The 20813-nt window shown below is 41.8% G+C and overlaps 1 protein-coding gene across 1 annotated transcript in view; it reads right to left on the bottom strand.

Moving 5' to 3' along the window:
- The window catches only part of DLC1 (DLC1 Rho GTPase activating protein), a 459196-nt gene that overhangs the window by 376464 nt on the left and 61919 nt on the right, over positions 1-20813 (bottom strand). The window contains exon 3 of the mRNA XM_075565991.1: positions 760-909. Coding sequence (XP_075422106.1) covers positions 760-909 — 150 coding nt within the window. The remainder of the gene's footprint in view (positions 1-759; positions 910-20813) is intronic.

The raw sequence follows: 20813 nt of genomic DNA, 5'->3' as shown, positions 1-20813 counted from the left end.
CTTTTCTGTATCTCCCTCCCCTACCTTTGCCCTGTATAAGAAACAATAAAAATCTTAGTACAAAGAAATATTAGCATAGTCTGAGATAGCATAAACTTCCATGGCTACCAGTATTCATCAAATGTAGCAAATCTTTTCAAGTGAATGGGACGTAAAATTACTTACAATGTCGGAAATTGTCTTATGGACACAGAGTCCTTAATATCCAAGTCATTTAAAATTGAAATCTGCTTCATGAACCCAGACTAAATTTCACGGTTACTGTACTGTACACAGTACTATACATAAGTCTAATAAAATCCCGTCTCTGGAAAGTTTACCATGTATCTTTTGGCGCTTGTAATAAAGTAACTTTCACATGGACATCCTAGCTTCAAGTTACTTCTACAATTTTTTTACCTTTATAATCAGGGTATGTGCAGTATAGGCTATCCTATTCAACACTCTTTAAAGCATTTAGTTTGCATACTATTTGAATGACATAATGGTTGGTTATTCCCAATCCTGGCTCTGTAGTGGTTTCATGAGGATATTATTAAAAGCCCCTGCTCTATATTTTAACTAAAGAAATATAACATGATGACAACTGGATTGGTAAAATAAGTTTAACAATATAAAGGAAACATAAGAACTACTCTGTAAGCAAAGTAATTGCTTTGGACAGCATAAAGCCAGAATCTATTTAGGAACTATCTATCGTGAGTAAACAGCAAATAATTAGAAAAATAGATTTATTTAGAAAAAGAAAGGGTAACTCACAGGTATGTTTCTCCGTCTCAATATTGGTGTGCTTGATGGCGACAAGCCAGTATTGAGAGCGTTTTCTATGTCTTGGTCCAGCTGGTCCAGTTTCATAATAAGCAGCACCATTGAGTCTAGGCCAGACCGATCCTTGCATTCTCTTAATTCCTATAAACCAAAAGGCACAATAGTATTTGTATTCGAGAACATGGTTTTCATCTTAATTAAATCTCAGTACAGATACAACTACAGTTTATGCTTGCAAATTACATATACATATACAGCACACATCTATACACATACACACACGTGCAGCCGGCGTTATTGCACCTGTGCAGTCTCACTTCGTAATGCATATAAGATGTAACAGAGAAAGCAGTCAGTAATGTTCTCGTTTTTAATTTATGTTATAACAAATTTATATTTAGAACCAAAAGCCAATTTTCAAACCACACAACAACAAATACCAGTACTCTGATATTGTATGTATTGTGACAGAGTCACGGTCTACGCAGGTTGGAAAGAGCTTGCAGTGTGTATGTTCCAGCATGCAGGCAGTTAACTTCCCTTGGAGAGGTGAGATACAAGGGGAACTAATTAATCAGACCTGAATGAACAGGGGTTTAAAGGCAGGAAAGAAGCTGCCAAAAGGAAAGCTTGTTTTTCCCCAGGAGTGTAGAGAGACTTCTCCCCAACCAGGAAGATACTGGTTGGTCTGACCCCTCGGACTGCAGGTACCATCTGGGGCTCACACCCAGGAAGAGACTTTTCTCTAAAAACGAACAAGCCTGCTGGATGCAGGGCTTGTCTTCAAGGAACTGGTGTTCCATAGAGCTGTCCTGTCAAGGTTTCTGTATCCAGAAGCATTTCCTGGAGTGTCTTGGGACCGAGTTCCCACAACAAATATATAAGGATTTGATAAAATATTTCTATACCCGAGTCTATTGTTAAAGCTGGAAACTTGACTTAGCCAGCCAGTGTGCTAGTAAATCACTGATGTGTAGTCAGTCTCCTAAGAGGAGTAGGTTTTTATTTTATGGTTTTGTTTCTTAAAGGGACAGTGTGCCTTTTTTTAGTTGTTCAAAAAGTATGGGTGATAGGCTGCACTCCACAATACCTAGAGAGAACTTTCAATGAAAGTGTGGTGCAGGGGAACTAAAAGGGTTAGAAACCCTCCAAACAAAGTCATATATCGTTATGGGGGTTCCCAGCACACAACAATAGAAAAAATTACAAAAGCAAGTACAGGTAATATGCAAATAGAAAAATAATTTGTATTAGTGGAATATGAGATGATGCAACAAACAGTGCCACAGAGTAGGCTATCGAGAGCGTGACTCGTCAAACATATAAATACAATTTGAGGTTACCACCCCGCTGGCTTTTTCCCACACCGTCAATAACTTGATAAAGGAGTTGGCTAATGTTGTGTCCAGCATGTGAGAAGTGGTGCGTCACGGGGCCTCCTCATCGCCTCTCAGAATCGCAGCTTTATGCTGTCTTATCCTATCTTTGATGTGTTGTGTGGTTTCACCCACATACCCAATCCCACATGGACATTTGATTAAGTATGTGACATTGCGGGATAAGCACGTGTAGTATTTTTTAATAAAGAATTTTTTGCCTGTATGCGGATGAAAAAAAGAGGTTGCCCTCCTGCATACTGCTGCACTGACTGCAGCTGCTACACCTGTAGGATCCTAGTTTTGGAGTTCCTAGGAAAGTTTGAGATCTGCTTTTGCCACCTAAGTCTGCTCTAAACAACTGATCTCTTAGGCTGCGCTTATAGTGCTGGCAACGGTGACGCAACCGATTACATCACCCATCACCGTCGCCATTAGCCAAAGTTGTTATTTGGTTTTCATTAATGTTGCTGGCGACAAGGCCAGTGATGTCATGAAGGGGGCGGGCAGCACTCTCTGATTGGTTTAGAGACAGTCACATGTGGCGACTGTCTCTAAAAAAATCAAATTTACCCAGCTTCAAAATTTTTGGTCGCGACAGAGTCAATTAATTTGTTTTGGAGTGACGCTGCGCCGCCGTCGCCAGGCACTATAAGAGCAGCCTTAGATTCCGTCCTCTCTTGTATGAGAACAACGGGTTATCCGTGAGTGTGGGGGCCAAGGACTCATCTGAACTCAATATACGCCAGTCGTTCAGAATAATTTTCTTAACCTTGTTGCTCCAAGTACCATAGGTAGATACAAAAGGGTTTGAAAATGTCCTGGTGACAGTAGGATCATGTGCAGGTTTGCGTTCAGGTGTTTACTCCTCTGGTATCTATTTTACAAGGTCTTCCTGCTGTTGGCCCAATAAACTTTTTTACTTTTGGAGTTACCCTCTTCCTCGTTATTTGGACTGGTAGTGCGTCACAGGTTTCTTTTTTTTCTACAGTATCTTTGATGCCTTGATTGCTTACCAGTATTTCCTAATCTTTAGTTTACATTTAACTTGATCTGGTGGACATAATTTTCCATTTCAGTATCACAAACTTGACACATACAGTATCTATACTGGTGTAGGTTTGAGGTTTAGCTGGAGGAGTTAAAGGGAAGTACCGCAGACTTTTTGGGTCTGTGGGAACAGGCTTGAAAAAGGGGCAATTTAGGCCCCCAAATGTTGCCCCCTACATCTTTTTACGCTTATTTTTCATATTCCCCTTTCCCCCCTCCCCCTTTGTGCTTTTCCCTTCACTCCCCATGCCCCTCCCTTTATTGATATTGTAGTTCTATGTTTGACGAGTCATGCTCTCGATAGCCTACTCTATGGCACTGCTTGTTGTATATTCCACTAATACAAATGATTTTTCTGTCAGCATATTACCTGTTTTTGTAATTTTTTCTATTGTTGTGTGCTATTTTTAGTTGTTATTGTACAGAATAAATCAATGCAGTTGCAGCTTAAACTGTCTTAGAGTCTTACTGACCCTGCCGCGAGGCCGTCCTGCCACAGTATGTATGTATATCTTTATTTATATAGCATCCATAGCTGTACTCAGCGCTTTACAAAAGAGACAATACAGTACTCCACCATTTTTTAGTTCCCAATCCGCAGACTGATTCCGGTGTGTGCGGATCGGATTTTTGGCAAACTCAGTTAGCCCAAATCTACTAATTGGGCTCCAGGAGTGCTAGATCCCATGATGTAGTAGCTCAGGGAACCCAAACGATGAATATATTTTGCTTATAATTAATCCTCAAATGTACATGTACTTTTTGTTCTGTTCGTTGTAAAGTAAATTATGCCATCATAGCTTAGACGAACATAATTAGTTGTTACATTAATTCAGCTGACTCAATGAAAAGATTACGACAAGGTTCTTTTCTGTGCGAAAACAATGCCCACTACATCTGTAGCTTCATAGTGCTCAGTGCTCACTAGGTGATCAATGTATGTATGTATGTATGTATGTATGCATGTATGTATGTATGCATGTATGTATGTATGTATACAATATCAGTACATCTCTCTCTCCGGATTTTTCATTGCCTCTGAAAGAAAAAAATCCACAATTACGGACTTCCCTTTTGGAGACTGATCTGCACATCAAAGGAACTGCCAGATTCAATTCGGATCCAAATTAAAAAAAAAAAATTGCCCATCTCTAATGAGGACCTCCGTCTTTGATATGTTAAGTTCTAGTCAGCAGAGGGCCATCCAGGATGATATAGTGGAGAGACATTTGGATATTTTGGTCTGTTCAGCAGGTGTAATGTCAGGGGTTGAAAGGTAAATGTGTCATCAGCATAGAGGTGATATTTGAACCAATGAGATGTGATAAGATCACCTAGAGAGAGTGTGTAAAGAGAAAAGAGAAAAGGTCCCAGGACAGACCTCGTGGTTTTGTTATAATCACTGAAATGATGAAGCTCTCAGAGATACTGAAGCTAATCACTGTCAGATTCACTGTATTATGATTATTCTACTTCTAAACGTAACTGTTTATATGCTTTTGGGACATTTTGATACATATTGGTGATGGCTCTCCTATGATGAGGGGCATCCTCACATCTAGAGACAGATGAGGAGACAGAAGTTCGCTGATCGAGACTCTCCAAGAGGGTATGGTGATTGCTCTGCAGATGTTGCTGCAGAGCAGTCATCCCTAGTTGGCATCCACTCTTGCCCCTAAATAACGCTGCGTGACAAAGTAAGCTGTGAACCACCACAGAGTCACACACCATCCTATTGTGTGGTATTTCAAACACAAACACCAAGGAGGTGTTTCCTCTGGGTGAACGACCATGCCCCTGTGATGTATGCGAGCTCTGGGAGAAGAATGGAATACCACAAATATCATCATTGGGCCTACAACATTTACATCTTCGCGAGAAATCTCTGTGTACTCAACCTTCGCCAAGACTGTTACGCTTGTGCTCTCCTCACAAGCGCAGGGAAAGGGAAGGGCCCGTTAGCGAGGTGGGGAGGCCGCAGAGGATACGAAGGGAGTAAGTTGCCGTGCAACTGGGGATCGGCGCACGTAGTCATGTGACCGCGCCGCGCGCATGAGAATGCGCGACGCGTTCGGAGGTGCGGAGCCAAGCTCAGAGACACGACTGATCCAGCTGCACGTGCGCGCATGCTCTGACAGCAGAGCGGGAGTGCGCGCGTTCTCAGGCACCAACACGGGCGTTGCTGGAAGTCAACGCTTCAGCACGGGAGTCTGGAAACGGAAACCAGGAACATGGAACATGGGCATGGAGTCCAGAGCACAAGGTAACATCCAGAGAAGGATTGCTACTTGGAGAACGTCCAGACTTCTTAAAGGTATAGTGCCAGAAACAGCAAGGTGCAGCGAAACTAAACATAACATAAGGGTTCTTAGTCTAATCCATTGGCCAAGGAATTATAAGCCTGCTACCACGTCAAGGTGAACCCTACTAAGCAGGTACCTACACTACCCGATGGTAAACTAACCTCAGAAGTATAAGAGTGACTGTCCCAGTCTTCCGGAATCCACAGGAGATAAGTAAAGGTGCCAAGGAGGTCCAGGCAGGAAGAGTATGCGATGAGTACTAGCAGGCACCAGGGCAGGCAGCAAAAGACTAATAGCAGAGAGAAAGTCAAAGAGAGGCTTACTTCCTGTCAGGAGGAAGAGGGCAGGGTTTGCCAGAAAGCAAGATGGTTTGCCAGAAAGCAAGATCTTGACTCGCAGCTAGAGGGCGGCGATCAGAAGTAAACAGGTAAGGAAGGGACACGCCATCGTTACAAAGACACTCCAAACTAAGCTCACCAGAAGAGCCACTATCACTCGCAATCTCACCCTCACCCTCTCCAAAAATTACTGGTGCAAAAAAAATATCACAGTGGAAAAACCTCCTGACAAAGGTGACCTTGACAGAAACTCACTCTGCAACAAACAGGCAAAACCCTCCAAATTCTCAGCACTATCGCTTCCCCTAACATTGAGCTACTTCCAGAGAGCAAGGTTGAAGGCTGTGGAATTATTACCTTGCCCAAGCTAAACTCAGAAAAAACCTGTTGTTTCCCCCCCCCCCTCAATAGCAGGTTCCTGAAGCGTACACACAACAACAGCGGGCACAGCCACAGTGCTTTGGCTTCTCCTACTATTTGTACCATAAAAAAGCAACTGGTATATCTACTACTGCTGAAGCAGTTAACAAGTCCCTCCTCTCACAGAATGAATACCAGTCACCACTCTATAAATTTTTTTCAAAATCTCTGCCTCTCCTGCTGTGCTGGAGCAAAGTGAATGTTTCAATACTCACACTTAAATCAAATGTTGAAACATTCAGCTGCTATTTTTTATAGCCATTCACCGGCGGATGCTCTGCCATTTGCAGAAAGGTAGGGGGAAATGAAAAAAATGGCAGCTTTAGGAACATTTGCCCACTTTTTTTTACTGTCCAATCCGCTTGCGAAGATTCAGCCCTGATTCAAATTTGACAAATTCACTCATCTCGACAATCAAACAACTTAAAAAAAAACAATTAAGGCTTTTTTTAAAAATGCATATTGATGTTATGAATGTTTAAAAAAAAAGGAGAACAGGGAGGCGCCATGTTGCTACCCTTTATTGAATGGGCAGTTCCAGCTATCACTGAGATTAAGGCAATTTCACATAACTTTCTGAGTAGGTTTACTGGCTACTTCTTTAAACCAGACTGCCCTTAAAAGCTTTGTAATATGTCAGGCATAAGCTAACAGGGATCCATGTTAAAATGGACAAGAAGTAAAGAGTGGCACACTGTGCTCATTTGCATGTTATTACCCAGAATCCCTGGCTGCATTGTGTGTGTGTGTCTATATATTTATATAGCGCCATTAATGTACTTAGCACTTTACAGTAGTAATAAACGTTGAATCATATAAATAACAAATAATACAAATAACAGATCATGGGAATAAGTGCTTCAGACATAAAAGTCACATTTCGGAAGAAGAGTCCCTACTCCGAAGAGCTTACAATCTAATTGGAAGGTAGGAAGAACATACAGAGACAATAGGAGGGCATTCTGGTAAGTGCGTCTGAAGGGGGCCAAGCTTTATGTATCATGTGTATAGTATTAGCCACGGTGCTACTCATATGCATCTTTAAGCAAGTGTGTCTTAAGGTGGGGTCTTAACGGTGGATAGAGAGGGTGCTAGTCAGGTATTGAGGGTAAATTAACTAGCAGCATAAATACGTCTATTTCTGGTGATACCGTACAGATGCAGCCACGAGTATTCGAACACTTGCCTTGGAAAATCTGGGGCAATCTCCCAGTAATGCTGCAACATTTCTGTGACATTTCTGCAGACAGACTTAATGGCCCATCGGATTAACACAGCGGGGGTCCCTGGCAGTCCCATTCAGTTTGAATCCGTACATCATTCAGTCTGCATCTGCATCTGTACATCACCGCTATATAAACTCAAAATCCAAACTCATTAAATAATATAATTATAATATGATTCAACTCTTTTCAAACTCTTCCTTCTGCTTTTATCAAATGGCCCTTCTGATAAACCGAGCCATATCTCAGATCACAAGAAATGACAGATGGACAGCAGAGACTGAAAACACTTGTGTCTTTTTGTGTTATTGGTGCTATTGGTGTTTTTTTTACTTTTTGGGCTCATATGGGTTAAATATTATGTAGCAATACCATAAGTTATCTTTCTTAATGGGGAGGATATATAACAAGAGACAGGTGGTGCCCAATGCTACATCCCATTGACAAAACATATATGGTAAAAAGTATAAAGTAAAATACTTCAATAATAATATTAAATACTTGGTTATTTAGTTAACCCTTTGGCCAAAGCGTCATAAGCCTGCATACCAACGCCAAGGTATAACCAAATTAATGCAGGTCCTACACTACACTGTGAACCCTTCCTTTTACCTCTGTAAGAGGGGAAGAACCATTATAGGTCCTGTTCCTGCAGCAAAATGAAATTGGGGAGGATGGAATTGCATAAATATCCAGATACACGGCTCACTCCCTGATGAAGCGAAACTTCCATCGGCTCCTTAAGGTTTTCCTTCACTGACTATTCTGTAATCTATGATCAGAAGATTGACTTAGAGGTTGGTGTAATGTCTGATAGATGTTTTTTTTTTTGTATGAAACACTTGCACATGGATTTTTTTTTTATTTTGATAAAAATTAAATAACATTGATTGATTTTAAGGCATTACTTCCTTCCTCTTTTTTTTATCGCTCTAAGTGTAATCAAAGTTTAGTATAACATGTGAACTGGTGATTATCATATTTTTATTTGCTTACGTGCCATTAAAACAAACACCAGAATATTTCTGTGGTAAAAAGTCCCTCATTGCTGCTTTAAATCTTGCGATATGGTTTGGTAAATAGCAGCATAAACACAATTGGCGTTTCATATAATTAATCCCACTTTTTAATTTATTGAACTTTAGTGAATCTTCCCAATTATTCGCTGTGTGAGCACTGAATGCTCATTTGTATGTTATTACCCAGAATGCCTTGCTGCAGTGGAAGGTCTGTATGCTAGAAGATAATGGTGAAAAGCAGGGTTGCAGACCTGTCTGAGACTTGAATGTCCTCACAAGTGATATGTTTATTTGCAATTATTCGATAAGGGTTGTGCAGTTCTTTATACTTTACACAGGCACAATATATCTCCAAGTTATGGCCATATAACTTTGTATGGTGGCAAAAGCACATACCATTTGCAGCTGCAGTATAAATTGTTCTCTTTTATTCAGATTTACTTTATAAAAAAAAAAAATTTCTCCGATATTATCTTTGTAGCAAACATCTATTCACCTGTCTTCGATTGGGGTGCTTAATAGAAAGAAAATGAAGATAAAAATGAAACCACAGTCACACAACTTTTCCCACGATGGCTACACACCTGCAGAGAATCAAGAAATGGAGATCATTTTGAAAATCATTTGAAGTCATTATTTTCCTGAGTAGCGAGCCAAACTTCGGCTTAGATAAGAAGACATTTCTTCCAGGCAAAAGGTACATTATTCCTGCTTCATTCAGAAATACTTTATATTTACCGCAATTATACTCTGCTTTCATTGATAACTCCATCTTTCACATGATAGTTCCCTTTTTAACAATAAATCTTATTTGAGGCATCAACACAGTCATACATACAGAATGCATGGAAACATTAGTTACAACTTCCATGTTCTTCAGTGTTATAGATTCCTTATTGTTGGTGGCAGAAAGGCCTGTAGCAATCACTTTCACCCTCTTTCACTGGAGGGGGTCTTAATGAATGTTGTTTCAATCATCCTGCACATCACTCACTGGCTCAACACTCAAGTAGAATTATAAACAATGTCATTAGTTTTACCCACAGTTGAATGTGGGTATATTCATACCAATAGTAAGATCTGTTAAAAAGATATGGGAAGTCTGGCCTGACTTTGGAGACTGGGCAAACATCAAACAAAAAAACATGAGAGTTTGTTTCATCACTTTTTTTTCTTATTAGAAGTTGGCTACAAGATTGTAAGCAATACAAGTTATTCTAAATGTGGAGGAATTATTAAAACCCCAGCAGTTCTATCATGCTGGAATCAGTCCGCTGTGATGATTAGCACTGGATGAACAGAGTAGACCAAATGGCATGTTTTTGTTGTTGTGTTTAATTGAACAGTTGGCTGTTTAATTTTTCTTTTGTAGGAGATAATGATAACATGAATTATTGCCACGTCCTCATTTAATAAAGACCCTATGTTCATCTTGTGTTCCGTATAGCAACTCTATCTTTTCAAGTAGGAAGCCCCCAAAGATATGAATTTGAAAAAATAACATATATGGAAGTGATCCTCTATTGATCTGTTCCATTTTTTTTTCACTTTGTGTTTGCTGAATGTGTACAGTACTTCTTTATTATTTTACTGACATGCTGTTACTTTGGCTTGTGCAAATTCGGCTCTCAGCCATTTTAAGTTCCCTGGTTGGTAATTTTCTCAGGAACGTCAGAATTTTAAAAGGCTGTTATTGCTAAAGGCATTAAGAAATGATTAATTTAAGAAAGAAAACACTACTTTTTTTTATAGTGTATAATATAATTTGTACGTGGAAAGTGCCAGAGTGCACAGTATATAAAGTATTTAAGTCTGAAGTCCCTGCCCCATGAATCTTTCAATCTGATTTCGATGATTGAGGCATAATGGGATTTATACATTCACAATGAGGTGACACTGGGATGTGGAACAGGTTCACCTGTTTAAAAGGCAGTCACGTTACAACTGTACAACTCTTTCAACCTGCTCAACTACTTCTCAAAGGTAGTGCAGTCAAATAAGTAAAAAAAACAAACATATAGCTGCTTTTAAATGATTTCACATTAAAGGCAGAAATAACACAACCACCCAACAGAAAATCCATTGATCCATAAAGAAAAATTATACTAAGACCTAAGGAACTGAGCAGTCATATTAAAAGGACAGAATTAGCTTATCATTTCAAACATTACAAAGATTATCTCTGTGCTTGTGCAAGTGACTGGATATGTGAGATTTACTGAGAAAGGGGTTGTGGGGTTTATATGTTAATATCATGTATGTTCCTCAAAATTTTAGTGCTAAAAAGGAGAACAACCCTTCATTAAATGTCCATGTTTATTTGAAACCTTCATACATGATACATAATTCATTAATTCTAAAAGATATTGGTGCACATAACATTATTTTCAAATGTATAGCATTAACATATGTACAACTCGTGCAGTTAATTTCTGTGCCCAAAACAAAAAGGAAAAAAAACGAATTTTTGGCATTGATGGCTGAATTTAAAATGTTTAGGTTAAATGTTTAGGTCCACACGAGTGAAATTTAAAGCAAGATTTCCATCCTCCAATTTTGCACCCCCCCAAAAAAAATCAGTTTCCAATGTTTAGTACATTGTCCCCACTCCTATCCTTCTTCTGGTCTGATTCTCTGATGTTCCACTCCTATCCTTCTTCTGGTCTGATTCTCTGATGTTCCACTCCTATCCTTCTTCTGGTCTGATTCTCTGATGTTCCACTCCTATCCTTCTTCTGGCCTGATTCTCTGATGTTCCACTCCTATCCTTCTTCTGGTCTGATTCTCTGATGTTCCACTCCTATACTTCTTCTGGTCTGATTCTCTGATGTTCCACTCCTATCCTTCTTCTGGTCTGATTCTCTGATATTCCACTCCTGCCACAGATTATTATCTTGTATCGATAGCGGCAGTGACTGTATTGGTTTTACAATCAAATATGAAAACACTACATTGCAACAATGTATCTCTTAAATAGAAAAGAACCATGTTTATCGACATTTATTCCCTGTTGCTTTTAACTTAAAGTGTAATATAGAAGTTAATGTTGCTATAATAACATATACAGATGTACAGATATCTGGAAACTTATCGTCTCCAGAGCCACTGCTCTAAAAGAAAAATGCTGCAGCTTCGAATACAGTAAGAGCCGCGGCTGCCTGTGGGGGGTCCGTGCTAGGGAATGGGACTTCCCATGGGGAGATTTCCCTCTGTCAAGGGAAAGCCGTGGTCATGCTTTGCCATGCACAAACCCGAAGCTGGGTACGAATGGAACTTGGGCCCAACTGATCGGAACGGCACTGGAGGCCTCCCTCTAAGGTCGTGTGTGTGTTTTAATGGTGGGAATGAGGGGGGTTAGTATTTGAATGGGAGAGGGGGTTATGTGTATTGGGGAGGGGTTATGTTATTGGAGAGGGGTTTATTTTGTCTATTGGGGAAAGGGTTATGTATATTGGGGGAGAGAGAGAGAGGTGCGGTTGTGTGTGTGAGAGAGAGGTGGGGGGGTGGGAGAGAGAAGGGGGAAGGAGGAGAGAGAGATGGGGTGTGGGCGAGAGGTGGGGACATGAGGGAGAGAGGTGTGAGAGAGAGAGAGAAAGAGAGAAGGGGTGAAGAGAGAGAGAGAGGTGGGTATGTGGGTATAAGCAAAATATCTTGCACACTATCAGAGGTGTGATATCGGCATTGCATACTATCCTCTTACAGATTCTACTTCTCTAGAGCATACAACTGAGTCTTGTGGTACAAACATTCTAACAAGCAGTTCCAGGCCTAGGCTCTAAGAACAACGATGGGACCCCTTGGTAGAGATGGGCGAAATGTTTGCACAAGTTCGCGGAGCAGACAACCATTATTCTTTCCTTGCTCACAACAAGCTCATGAAATCAACAACATTTGCAAACATGAGAATGTTTTTCTCGGAAAAATAAAATAAGAATTTATCCTTTTTGCACTAATATTTAGGGGAGAGTGGTAGAAAGATAAAGAAACTTTTGTCTCCTGGGAATATTTTGCAAATTGTAAGAATTTTGTTTGCAAACTGAACTTGAAGACATCTCTAGGCCTTCATTTTACCGGATCAGTCGCGTTCCAAACCCCTGCTGACAAAGAGCAGGCATTACCAGATTATGGTTATAACTGTTCAACAAGTAAAATCCCTGCACAGTACTGTGGGGCTTTGGGAATTGGAGAAATAGTTTGGGAAAAATACACACTCTTATTGCTACAAAATCAAAACAGGCACAGATGTTTAAATGAGCACATCAACAGCTGTAGGCAACAGAGTCACAGCTGTGAGAGTCACAGCCGACACAAGGTGAGGAAGTACTTCATGTTTAATATTGAAAAGAAACCAACACCTGGTGACCACAGATAATTATGTGAAGGAGAGGGAATATATGTGGCTTTATTTTGGCCTGTTAGTCATAAGCAACAAGATGCTAATGCTCAAAACAAAACAAAAACGCATTGTGTTTCAAAATCATTTAGTGTCATTAGGGGAGCAGTTGCAAAGAAAAACAAGGGTGAGGAATTAAGGAAATGCTAAATCAAGACTGATTTCATGAGGCTTTTATGAATTTCAACTAAAGCAGTAATGTACTTACTTAGTAGGGATTGGGCCATTCTGAATTTGGTTTGAATAAAGTTTCACTTGGCCAGCATCATTTTGAAGCTGCCCAAAAAGAAAAGCTGCATAATTTATAGAACTTCTCACAAAGTACCAGGTGACAGCAGACAAAACACCTCTTTGCATTGATGGAGTTATAGAAAGAAACGCAAAAAACTGTTACTGAGTTTAGCACCCAAGCATGACCTGCCTGTTGAAAGACCAAAATCACATGCCATTTATTCCAGTAAAAAAATCTGTACATCTAATTACATTTTACATAATACACATGCAAGTTGTTAATAAAAATGGTAAATACAATACGTTTATAAATGCAAACTACAGTATATGTATATACGGATAGATAAAAAAAATATGTGGGTGCTCAGAACAATAGAATGGAGAACACAGTAATTCCAGAGGGAATAGATAAAGGAATGACAAAAAGGAAAGAAAGTAGTGTTGTGTCACACCAGAGAGTAAACAAAATGTAACATATAGCAATATATTTATATAATAAATATAATAAAACTAAGGATGAAAATATATATATAAAGTGTATAGATACTAAGATACGTAGTCCCGGGCAGATAAAGAGTACCCAAAGTGTTGAAAGAGTAACTGTAACAGGGAACTTATCCCTGTTCAGAATATGCCACTAATCCAGCAGTGTATTGGTTAATTGGATTTAGCAGTTAACCAACTTCAACTTCACCTGACTGATTAGAGGTTTGTTAGAAAAAGCTTGTTCCCAGAAACAGGAAGGAGATTTTCCTCAGTACACAAGGGTGCTAACAAGAGGAAAGAGGTCTTGAGCAGAAAGGCTCTGCTGAGATCAAGACACCCAAAGACCTATATTCCTGGACACAGGGGACCCAGGAACCTACCAGAGACTAACATGAAGGGCCACCTGCATTAAGGTATCTCTTGAGACTTTGGGGAATATGGTGGTAATGGGACTATCCCTCCAGCTCTGGAGAAAGGGACTGGGGAACTAAGTTAGCCCTTAAACAGGGATAGGCATTTGTTGTTTTCGTATGTTTTGCTGTGTGCTCTCTGCTGTCCCCCCTCCCCCCCCCCTGCTCTGATGGCCAAATCCGGAACAGCTACAAAAAAACGAACATTGAAAACAATGCGGGGCAGCCGGGACAGCCATCAAAAAACCGGGACAGCCATTAAAAAAACGGGATTGTCCCGGCTAAACCGGGACACCTGGTCACCCTACCCTTCAGGCCTTATTCAGACGATGAGAGTGAATGCATGCACAGTACTGCTAATATTGTAAAACTTACCCAAGGGAAGAAAAAGTCTACAGAGATTCCTGTGAGAGCTGCGACTTCTACAAGCAAAATAGGCCCACCTGTAGGACTACCACAATTTGGGGTTCTAGCAAATACAGTGATAACAGTTGCAATAGCGCCAAAGGAGGTCAGGGAGAAAAATACACCAGGTCGCCCCAAAATGGAGGACAAGATGAGGCGTTCCTGTAATGAACCCTATCCCATGGTAGAGTGGCCCTTCCAGTATGATAAGGAGGAAGACCTCTCTTATGGGGAACCCGAACCGAATCACACCCACAAAACACCCCAAGAATGGTGGGGGTGCCTGAACTCGGTACGAACTGAAAAGACCGCTCTCTATGATGACGAATGTGATCGGCAGGAGGAAAAGCGGGAACAGCAGATCGCTGAATATTTACGCCACCTAACGCAACTGCAAGGAAAACATGGCGGATACAGTGAAGCTGCTGAAGTTTCAAATAAAGACGGAGACCCCAGTATCCCCGATGGGACGGAGTCGTCAAAAACAAAAAGGCGAAAAAAGGGTCTTCACTTACCGTGGAAGGAACAGACACATCTGCAGATCCCGCAGAGGAAAAGGGGGTCCGAAATGCCCTGCAGACTAGAGAAAATTGAGAATTCGTATCGCGGATGACCGAATATGCAGAGGGCCCAAGGCAGAAGTTGTGTACCCCAAAGAAGTGTCTGTCCGGTGCTAATAGTGAGAAACCCTCAACCAACCATACCAGGGAAGCGGAGCCGGTACCAATGAGTGATGATCCCTTGACCAGCCCTGAAGATGCCCTGAAAATTGCCAGGTGTGACTGTGATCTGCTCCGGGAACAATTGAAACTGAAGAAAGATGATTACGCAGAACTACTGAAAAATAACATGAAGCTACAGAAGAATGTGCTCACGATGTACTCTTTGGCCAGGACAGAATTGGACGATCTCAAGACTGAGCTAGATACTGCAAACGCTACTGTTTGTAGCCGCCAAACCGCCAGTGTTGAAAAGCAGAGTCAATCCGATAGAATGATTGCTAATCTGAAGCAGAAGTATGAGTTGGCACTGAAGGAGATTAGTGTCTCTCAGAATGAGATTCACACTCTCCGCATAGAACTGAATGCCACACACCAGGAGGTCAACAGTGTCCGGACAGAGGTGAACATATCTCAGAAGGAGGTTCACACTCTCCGCACAGCACTGGATGCCTCACACCAAGAGATCAGCAGTTGCCGCACAAAACTGGAAGTCTCTAAAAAAGAACTTCACAGTCTCGCTGAGGAGCTGGACATCTCTCAAAAAACTAACCTCAGTCTTAATATGGATCTCAAAGTCTCTCATAAGGAGCTTCAAACCCTCAACCTAGAGATGGAAGTCTCACGCCAGGAGACTGTCATTCTCAAAGCAGATGTGCGCAAATGGAAGGAGGACTACATGGAGGCCCTGAAAATTACAGAGATTGCAAAAAGAGAAAACTTAAGACTGAAAGAAGAGAATTCTTATTTGACAGATCACGTCAAGGAAAAGAATGAAAAGCTGCACGAGCTTAAAGAAATAAATTAACTTTTGGAAGATGAGAAGTTTGAAGTAGAGCACCGACTGCAGAATTAACTGCAAGGTCTGCGTACGCACCTGGAGAAGCAGCAAACTCTGCAGGAAGACAATCTGCAGGCTGCTAAAGAAGTACAAGTGCTGCAGGAATGTCTGATTACCCAGTATGTCCTCGCAAAGCAGCATGAGAAACTGAAGTCTACCCTGAGCATCACCAAAGCATTGCTAGAGGCCAAGCTTAGAGCCCAGGTGACTCAGCACAAGAGGGAGCACAGAAACTGAGACAAGTAACTGTGGTCCGAGCAAAGAAATTCAGTGCTTCACAATACAATGAAAATGTGGAAGCAAGCTCAGAGAAAGTACGGTGAGGAGCTAAATTCCCTGAGAAGAGATTTGCAAGATGCCCTCAAAAACCAGAGATCTCTTGCTGATGAGATGACAGTACTACAAGGACAAGTATTGACCCTGACCAAGCATCAGTATTCCACAGCCACAAAAAACCCATAGAAAAAAGGGTACAGTGAGAGCTGGGAACACCGCTTATCTGAAAAACAAGGTTGCAAAGTCTAAACCACCTAAGCAAGCACTAACAAAACCTTCAACTGGCCAACAGGCAACACAAAAAGGTACAGTATACGTGTTGAATCAAACCCAGAAAAATCCTTAGTTGGTGAAGCAGAGAAGATGGGACGTTCTCTGGAAGTGGAGGTGGAATTGCAGCTCAATCCCAAAGAAGCTGAACTGGCAACTCCGTTGAGTGGAGAAAGTGCAGAAAGACTGCTTCAAGAGCGGAAAACTCAAAGGGCTATTCTTAACCGCTCTGCAACTGTCGCCATACAGTCTAGCTACAAAAAGATGAGCACCCGATACAAGGAAATCTCATGACCATGCACTCAGAAAAAAGACTATACTTGGAAAAAGTCCTCTTCGAGCAACTGAGGAGTGCTGAGCTCAAGCACCTTCGGGAGGAGACACAAATAAACTGGAGAAAGAGCTCCAATCCCAGCAGGACAGACAGTTCTCTTCCTCCATCCGCTCTAATTCAAGTCACAGAGATATCTAGAATGAGAGTGGAAGGATGGGCTTTGGCCATGGCAAGCCCGAGCTTCACACAAACAGGGGAGGTATGTAACAGGGAACTTATCCCTGTTCAAAAAATGTCACTAATCCAGCAGTGTATTGGTTAATTGGATCCAGCAGTTAACCAACTTCACCTGACTGATTAGAGGTTTGTTAGAAAAAGCCTGTTCCCAGAAATAGGAAGGAGATTTTCCTCAGTACACAAGGGTGCTGACAAGAGGAAAGAGGTCTTGAGCAGAAAGGCTCTGCTGAGATCAAGACACCCAAATACCTATATTCCTGGACACAAGGGACCCAGGAACCTACCAGAGACTGACATGAAGGGCCATCTGCTTTAAAGTATCTCTTGAGACTTTGGGGAATAGGGTGGTAATGGGATTATCCCTCCAGCCCCGGAGAAAGGGATTGGAGAAGTAAGTTAGCCCTTAAACAGGGATAGGCGTTTGTTGTTTTCATATGTTTTGCTGTGTTAAAAGGGGCAGGCGCAATAAAGGGAGCAACAGGAAACTAGTAACATGATGCAGACAAGACTTTACTTTACGTACCCTTATGTGTGCATTTTACTTGCTTCTTAATGTAATAAAATTGTTTAGTGTCTACACTATGTGGGTTGTATTTGTCTGCGCTTCTGTTTTTTAGACCAGCAGTGTGCAAGCTGAGGGGTGTAACCCCCTGGTGGCGGGAGATTTTTTGGGGGGAGCGTGGGCGGTTGCAGATGTCCCGCACTCTTCCCCACAGGCATTTAAATTAAATGCCAGGGGATCACGCGAGGCCTCTGCAACCTCTACTTACCAGAATTCAACCAGCTTCAGCACGCGTGACCATGACAACACGTCAAATGACGCCGCGGGGTCATGTGATGTCATGGTTGCCCTGGTAACGTGACATCAAATTATGCCACGGGTCACGTGACATGACGTCCCATGACCCTGCGGCGTCATTTGACGCTGCGCGAGGTAAGGAGGGGGGCGGCCAACAAAGAAGGTAAGATGGGGGGCGCCGCAAAAAATGTTTGTGCGCTATATATATATATATATATATATATATATATATATATATATATTTATTTATTTATTTATATAGCACAACGAAAAAGTATCCATAAAATGAGCACACGGGTATACCGAAATAGGTAAGTATAATCAAATTTATTAATACTAGATAAAAGCAGGGGACAAAATGTTAAAAAGGGAGGGGGTCTACAAACAGACAATTCAAATTACCATGGGAACAAAATAAAGTGCAGGGACAAATCAATGGCTGAAATGGTGTGTAAACATCATGGGCTGAATTAATATATAAAGCACATGTATAGTACTATTGATAGACTAAGCAAATAACAGCCAGCTAACACAACCAAAACCACACAAAAGACAGAGTAATTCAGTGCTGCAGAAACTGAGTACTGGTAGGTAGATGGAGAGGATATCATCATCTTCATCACAAACATTAAACTTACCTTCATTTGTAGTCCTACATCGTGGACTTTTTGGATCTTAATATTAGTGTGGACGAGGCTGGAGTGATTCAAACGGACATTTTCCGTAAACACACCACCACAAATTCTGTCCTCCATGCGGCCAGTTCACATCCAGTACATCAAGTCAGGGGCATTCCACAAAGTGAGTTCCTTCGGCTTAAGCGGAATTGTTCATCTAAAGACACCTTTGATACTAGAGCCAAGGAGCTCAAGGATCGTTTTTATAAACGAGGGTATAGTAAGACAGTGGTAGATAAAGGCTATCAAAATTGTTTGAACATCAGCCGTGATAGTTTATTACAACCTAAACCTAAATACCAGGGCCAGAAGAAAATCAGTGGTATCTTACAGAAGCACTGGAACATTCTTATGACTGATAAAGATTTTAAAGACTCACTGGGAGAATGTGTTAGTCTTACCAGCCGCATGTCACCTAACCTGCGGGACAAATTGGTGCATAGCCACTATACCCCTCAGGTCAATACCACCTTTTTATCCAAACTGATTAAACCTGGCTTTTTTAGATGCGGCAATTGTTCAGCCTGTAGGTATACTGTATGCTGCAAACTTCCAGCTTTACTAATACATCTATGTCTCGACATATAACGTGTTGATGTTTCTAAATTGTAAAAGTAAGAGAGTGATTTACCAGCTTTCCTGCCCTTGTGGTCTTGTCTATTTAGGCATGACCACAAGGGAGGTCCGATTTCGTCTATTGGAACACACACATAACACCAAAAATGCCAGACGTGACTTAGATGCTTTCAAAAAAATTACATCGGTGGCTCATCACTTCCTACGGCATCATGGGCCATATACTTATGACAGTTTTTGGGTAACCTTTATACTTGGCGTTCATGCGGTATATGTATGGCAGTTGCAGAGGAATAGGATAATTTGCCTCTGCCATTTGGCCTCAGCCATTTAGCCGCTGTGGGTCAATTCACCATAGCCGTTTTGATGGCTGGTTTAGGCCTTTTAGTGTTTGGGGGTTAAGATTAGGGTTTGAAATATTGTTTTAAGGGTTACAGTTTTATGGGTTTATGTTTAGGGGTTAATGTTAGGATTAGGGTTTTTAGGTGTAACATGATTAGTCTATTCTACCTCTTTTCTTTTTTTTTTTCCCCTGTCACATAAGCCCTAAGCAGTCTAGGCCGTGACAGAACATCCTGTTGGCTTTTGACCCTCCTCATGCTCCTCTCTGAGTGACAGAAATGTGGTGGTGACTGATGGCCTGTGTATAGCCTATCAGGTATAGGTACAGACCTTGAGCCCTCCCCTTCTGGTTCCTCAGAGAGGCAGAGCCAAATTTAGGCAGTCTGTTTCCCTCCTTCCTAAAGAGTGGGAGTGAGAGCCTCTCCTCCCCGCTGGGAGTGAGGGAGGCCAGTCAGGCCCTCATGGCTGACTGGGCATACAAGATCTGAATGCTCCAGACTCAGACAGCAAGCACCATCCAGAAGCCTGGTATCCTCTGAGACCTATGCTGTGAAAGATCTGCAGTGACTGCTTCAATAAAGAACCCCTTGTTATTTTTTACACCTGCCTGGATTTGAGTCAGTGGGCCTCGGTGTAGGAGATGTGCTTCAGATGGGACTGCCTCTGGGATTCCTAGAGCTTAATGAAGCTGGAGGCGCTGAACACCGGAGAACGGACCTAACATGACACAAAAAGCCTGTCCTGGTCTCCTCACCATTTGAGACAACTCAGCTCTCCTGACCCTCACAGGTATGCACACCACAAACACCTGTAGCCGCAACAAGTACCTCCTAGAGGGTGGGAGTACATGTGCGACTTAGGGTTTAGGGTTAGGGGTTTAGGTCATAGGTTGTAGTTATTGCCATACCCAAAATGGCCTGGGATCCGCCAGACTCATCTGCGGTGGCGAACTGTCCTGGAGGCCAAATGAGCATGGCTAACTGTCCTAGACCCAGTTTCAGAGTCAAACCTTCCGATTCAACATTTTACAGTGTCCTTACGATGTTAAGTGAACATCATACAGTGGCGGCCTCCTTTAGCCTCCTGCGGCAGTTTCGGCGCGAAATTCAAACTTGCGGGCAGATGCGGCATGTTCCGGGCCGTGTTCCGGCCGTTTTAGGCGCCGCGGGCATTTTTCATTGTTTAGCGCTATTAGCGCTGTCTAGCCGTTCAGCGCTAAATGCGGCTGAACGCGTGAAAGTGCGTGGCATACGGAGAACATCCCAGAAGAATTTCGGAGATGTTGGAGGTTAAAAGGGGCCGCAGCAGTACCATTTAGGCTCCTGAATAGGTCTGAGTGGAACTATGGCTCTTGACTATAGGGCTCAGGCTGCTATCAGA

This window comes from Ascaphus truei, chromosome 1 (assembly GCF_040206685.1).
Source record: "Ascaphus truei isolate aAscTru1 chromosome 1, aAscTru1.hap1, whole genome shotgun sequence".
NCBI lineage: Eukaryota > Metazoa > Chordata > Amphibia > Anura > Ascaphidae > Ascaphus > Ascaphus truei.
The sequence above is the reverse complement of the archived record's forward strand: the minus strand, read 5'-3'. Positions and strand labels throughout refer to the sequence as shown.